This window comes from Macaca thibetana, chromosome 2 (genome assembly GCF_024542745.1).
Source record: "Macaca thibetana thibetana isolate TM-01 chromosome 2, ASM2454274v1, whole genome shotgun sequence".
Taxonomy (NCBI): domain Eukaryota; kingdom Metazoa; phylum Chordata; class Mammalia; order Primates; family Cercopithecidae; genus Macaca; species Macaca thibetana.
The window spans coordinates 127,281,845-127,287,844 of NC_065579.1; the positions used below are offsets into that span (position 1 = coordinate 127,281,845).

At 37.7% G+C, this 6,000-nt stretch overlaps 1 protein-coding gene across 1 annotated transcript in view; it reads left to right on the plus strand.

The window, feature by feature from the left end:
* GXYLT2 (glucoside xylosyltransferase 2) overlaps nt 1-5,778 on the plus strand; it is a 65,997-nt gene extending 60,219 nt beyond the window's left edge. The window contains exon 6 of the mRNA XM_050781358.1: nt 938-5,778. Coding sequence (XP_050637315.1) covers nt 938-1,120 — 183 coding nt within the window. The 3' untranslated portion in view covers nt 1,121-5,778. The remainder of the gene's footprint in view (nt 1-937) is intronic.
* The last annotated feature ends 222 nt before the right edge of the window (nt 5,779-6,000 follow it).

The following is a 6,000-nucleotide window of genomic DNA, read 5'->3' on the forward strand; positions in this document are numbered from 1 at the left end:
CCACCTCTACTGTTAGGCAAGAGTGTACTGACCTTTAACCATTCTTCTTTCATTTCTCGCTAGTCTTTCCATATAAAATGTCCTGACCAAGAGTGGATCTTTGACTTGATCTACTAGCAGCCTTTTCCCTTTCAACAAGATTGTAATAAAACTTTTGACACGTGCCTAACAAGTAGTCGGAAAGATTTATTTTGGGAAATACTGCTCATAGACGTATTCCATGAAAAAAACAAAAGAATTTTAAAAAACGACAATGATCTCAAAAGCCCCATATTAGGAGGGAAGTAAACAACCACTAATATTTGGTACCTGAATTATTAAAATATGATTTATTGCCAATAAATTTTACTAGTAATTGTTAAACCCTGAACTTCACGAGATTACCATAGACACACCCTAAAGTTTCTTCATTAAGATTCAAGGCAAAAAAGATGAAGAATTCATTGTTTTGTTGTAGTAGATTTCAAGTATCTTGAGCCCAAAACATGCTATAATATATGGACTTTCCTGTCCTTAGAGACATCCATCATTTTTAGATTGTAAGAGCCTTGAGGACCCAAATTTTGTAAACATTTTATTACTATTCTTTTTTAATGAGATGGAGTCTTGCCATGTTGCTCAGGCTGGTCTCAAACTCCTGGGCTCAAGGGGTGCTCCCACCTCCTCTCAAAGTGCTGGGGTTACAGGTGTAAGCCACCATGCCTGGTCTTTTTCTTTTTAAAGAGGTAAAGAAACTGAGGTTCAGAGAGTTTAAATGATTGCCTGGGGTTGCACAGCTGAGACAGGATGTTAACTTAGATCCTCAAAGGTCTTTTCACTTGTCCAAACCTGTGCCTGTGTGCTTATCGTAATTCCTGTGTCATTTCTTAGTATTGCATTTAAAATGGCATTTCTGTTACTAAAATAAACTTTTTTTTTTTTTTTGTCATTCTTTCAGTTTCCCTTTCAAGACAATCTCTTTCAATCCATGTATTACCCCCTTCAGCTGAAGTTTTTGGAGACTGTGCACACTTTATGTGGACGGATCCCGCAAGTTTTTCTGAAGCAAATTGAGAAAACAATGAAAAGGGCTTATGAGAAACACGTCATCATCCATGTTGGCCCCAACCAGATGCACTGAATATTTTGTCTTGTTGCAAGTCAATTCGGTGTCTTGTGACCAAGGAAATATTAATCTCTAAGCTGCCTGGGTCTTTTTGTGTGAATATTTAATGGTGCTCCATGACTGTTGAGTTTTAAAAACCTCGTTAAATTTTGCCAAATCAGTTGCCCCCAAAAGAGAATATGCTTTTCCTTATTTTTTTTCTAAAATGCTATTTATCTCTAAGAAAAAAAAAAAAAGACTATTATGCATTTAACATTGTTTAAGCAGGTTGAACTAGCTGTGAAAATAGCTTTTGTGAGCCTTCCAATTCCTAAATGTCTGAGACCATTTCAGTGGCACCTGAGGTGTTATACTGATCTAGCATTCCTGAGACTCTTTCTATGCAACTGACTCCCCCACACCCGTGTTATAAAAGTAATACACACTTGTGAAACAGACAGACACACTTGTAGAGCGTATGGATCAAGGGCTCAAAATTGAGATTACATTAGCCATAATCCTACTGACCAGTGGAAAAGATTGTTTCCATTTTAATGCAGTTCCTTACAGCCTTTTTTCCTCCACTTTTGCATTTTCCACTCTAAGACACATCTAAAACAGGTAATCTCAGTAAAAACTGGCCTTTTTGCTGAGATTTTTATGTGGGAGACTAAAATATTAGACGAGATGATTATGTGTACAGAATTTTATTTAAAATACATCTGAGAGAAGGATTCAGATTTCACCTACTTGGGCAGTGTTAAAGGATGAAGGATATATCTGGGGGTATTTCTTTTTCTTTTTTTCTTTTTTTTTTTTTTGAGACGGAATCTCACTCTGTCGCCCAGGCTGGAGTGCAGTGGCACAATCTCAGCTCACTGCAACCTCCACCTCCCGGGTTCAAGCGATTCTCATGCCTCAGTCTCCCCAGTAGCTGGGATTACAGGCATGCGCCACCACACCCGGCTAATTTTTGTATTTTTAGTAAAGACATGGTTTTACCATGTTGGCCAGGCTGGTCTCTATCTCCTGACCTCAAGTGATCCGCCTGCCTCAGCCTCCCAAAGTGCTGGGATTACAGGTGTGAGCTACCGCACCCAGCCAATCTGGGAGTATTTCTAAAGAAAAAAATTGTTTCGATTTGTGGAGGACTAAATCATAACACATTTCTATGCAACAATAGCTTCTGAGAGGAAATTCAGGAATTTTTGTGTTTACCACAGACAAAAACATTTGATCTGTTAATCATCAGTACATGGTCATCTCTCTTTTTTAAACTCTTGAGCAATGGGTGGAAATCAGAGACCAACTTCAAATTTAATGTGTAAAAAACAAATAGTTCAGCTGCTTCTATTGGTAAGAAAATTCAACTTCCTACCAGCCTTAGAAAGATCTCTTTAAAGAATTTCTTTCCCCCTAGGGTTACCCAGCTGGTCCATACAGGTTTTATCACCTCACTGCAGGGAGGAAGTTGAATATTCTATTCCCCAAGGGGATCTGGCTTAATCCCTAGTTGCTCATATAGTTGGTATCAGCATAGCAATGTTTTGCATAATGCTTTATTTTTCTCAAATGACTATTGAGTAAATGATCTTGATATTTGCAACAGCCTAGTGGATTTAGTAGGGTCCTGAATCATCTCTATAAGGTAAACAAGGAAATTGTAATATAAGAAATAGACATATTGAATATAATTGCTATTCTGTAAGACATACAGTCTGTGTAAGATGCATCTTATTTACAGAGACATTTTTGAAAATTAAAATATTAAATACCTTTTGTTATATAGAGACAATGATCTGAAAGTATAAAATGAAAAATATTATCTTGTTGATGTAAATATGATATCCTTATATATATTAGAATCCAATAAGATATCATGGGCACAATATTAGCAAAAAAAAAGTCAGTCTTACCCTGAAAAAAAATAGATATGAAAATCTCAGCACTACACAGAAATGTTTAGATGTCAATCAGTTTTGGTAGGCAGCATTATTATAGTAGCAACAAATTTAAATCTAAAATTTTAGGGTAATACTTTCCTTCTGATCAGTTGCCCTGTAATTATTTTTGTTAAGGAAACTACCATTGTGATGGGAAACTCTTATTTTTGCTGTTATATTTTGTTTCCTTATTTCACCACTAGAGGTGACATCATTATTTTGTAAGTTTAGTACTAGGCCTTCCATTTGTGGTATAGACACGTATGATATGGAGCAATTTCTGAATTGTCCTTCACATAGGGGAAAATGCATCTTATCTACCCATAAATTGGGTTTTAGTGAAAGAGCCAGAATGGAGCATAGTTTCCTAACTTCCATCCCAGTTTCCTTTCTACTTGTTCAAAATGGCCAGTGAAGTACACAAATGGCACTCAGATTTGTTGATGGCTCACAAACTGAAAGAGGTTCCTTCCCTCATTTGGTAAGTCCCACAAAAACATCTGTTGTAAAGATTTGAAATACAATGCCTTTCTTTTTTATGAGAGCCAATTTACCCACAACTCTTAACTACCGGTACTGGTCTGACTGTGCAGAAAAGGGTTGCCCGCAAAGGTCAATGATATCACCCTAGAACATTCTAGAATGATGAATTTTGAGAATGTGAAACCTTAGAACCTCGTGTGTTTGTCTGCCTCGGAATTCCTGTGCTGTATCCTGAAATTTTTGGGTGAATTTGGCTGATAACTTAGGGAAAATTTGCTTTTCTAATCCTTGCTGCCTGAAAGTGCTAATTATTTTCCATAGCTAGGATATTACCGTGCGGCAATATTGTCTCAGCCTTTGATAACTCCCAGCAAATTACTGCATTAACCACCTTTGAAATCCAGGAGCCACAAATTTTAATTCAGTGGCCTGCGAAAACATGTGCTCTCTGGTCTAAAGCTTGCCAAAGGTGGTGCTGCCCCATATGCCGCACTGAATACTGGGAAGGGCTGGGCGCGGTGGCTGACACCTGTAATCCCAGCATTTTGGAAGGCCGAGGTGGGTGGATCACGAGGTCAGGAAATCGAGACCATCCTGGCCAGTATCTACTAAAAATACAAAAAATTAGCCGAGTGTGGTGGCGCCTGTGGTCCCAGCTACTTGGGAGACTGAGGCAGGAGAATGGCATGAACCCCGGAGGCAGAGATTGCAGGGAGCCGAGATTGCGCCACTGCACTCCAGCCTGGGCGACAGAGCAAGACTCCGTCTCAAAAATAAATAAATAAATAAATAAATAATAAAAAATAATACTGGGAAGAAGGTGGGCCCGTTCTCTCCTCTCCTCCAGCCCTGCCTTTTCTCTTTTCCCTCTCTTTTCTTCTTTACTCATCTCTTTTTAATTTCTGTTTAATGCATATAATTATGGAGTTTCATTAGAGAAGGAAAGAGCACTTTCTGACAGCAAAATGTGACAGTATTTCTATATGCATCGCGATTGAGCTTTTTCAACAGCAGTGTCACTAGAAATGCTGACAATATTTTTCTTGCTCAGTGTTTCTCCAATATAAATCTCAGAAATCATGACTTACATTGAAAATTCTAATATTTAAACAATTAACTGGCTAAAAAAGCAATATAAGTTTTTCTTCAACTTCCAAAATGGCAATTTAGCACTTTGGATACAAAGCTCCAAGCTTTACTATTTATGGGATATGTCTAGTTCATATTCAGTGCTTCCATTGCAAATTACTGCGACTTTTACCAAATTTGGTATTGAAATGGGTATTTATATGGACTCAGACTTTTCAGAGTATTTCTTTTATTTGCAGTTATGGTGTGCATGGCAAAAACAAACCAAATCATACAAAACATTATTATTCACAGTGATTGAAAACTAAATAATGATCCAATAACAAAATAATCACTCCAGCCCAGCCTGAAAACAGGACATTTGTACAAATTTAGATTTATGTATAAATATTATCTGATATTTATACATATAAAAGATAAATTACATGTGTTTGATAAACCAACATGAACATGATTTCATCACTGAAATCAGAAATATGTTGAGTTCTATGACAGCACAAATCATATTTTCTTTCTTTCTCTTTCTTTCCCTTCCTTCCTTCCTTCCTTTCTTTTTCTTTCTTTCCTTCCTTCTTTCTTTCTTTTTTTCTCTCTCTCTCTTTCCTTTTTCTTTCCTAAGCAAGCTAACCCAAGACATATTCTCTATTTTTTTTTTTTTGAGATGGAATCTCCGTCTGTCACCTAGGCTGGAGTGCAATGGCACAATCTCAGCTCACTGCAGCCTCTGCCTCCCAGGTTCAAGTGATCCTTGTGCCTCAGCCTCCTGAGTAGCTGGGACTACAGGTGTGCACCACCACGCCCAGCTAATTTTTTATGTTTAGCAGAGATGGGGTGTCACCATGTTGGCCAGTCTGGTCTCGAACTCCTGAGTTCAAGTGATCCACCTGCCTTGGCCTCCCTAAGTGCTGGGATTACAGGCATGAGCCACTGTGCCCAGCTGACATATTCTCACTTAATATAATTATAGGGAAATTTTTCATGTTTTTCTTTTTCTCTCCCACTTTTTCATATTCCTCTTTTTCATTTTTGCCTTTCCCTTTCTGTCTATGATGTAAGCTTCTGAGTAGTACCGAGACACTTGGCTTTAGTGGTAGGATGACAGAAATTAGGGATCCCTTGCAGGCTAGAACTAAGTTCTAATCCTTGGACCAAATCTTTATGTTAAGAGTTTCCTAGAATGTATTTTTAAAAATCAATCAACACAACACACACACACACACATACACACACTGCCTTTAAAAGGAGGAGCCAACATTTGTTGTACCTGTGAACTGAGGAATTATATAGTTAAACCTTAGGTCAAATCATTTCACAATTGCTTTGGTGGTATTGAAAACTGATGAGATTTCTCTGACAAAGAGCTTTGTCCTAGTTTTTGTTCTTCACAGGTCAAAACTGGAA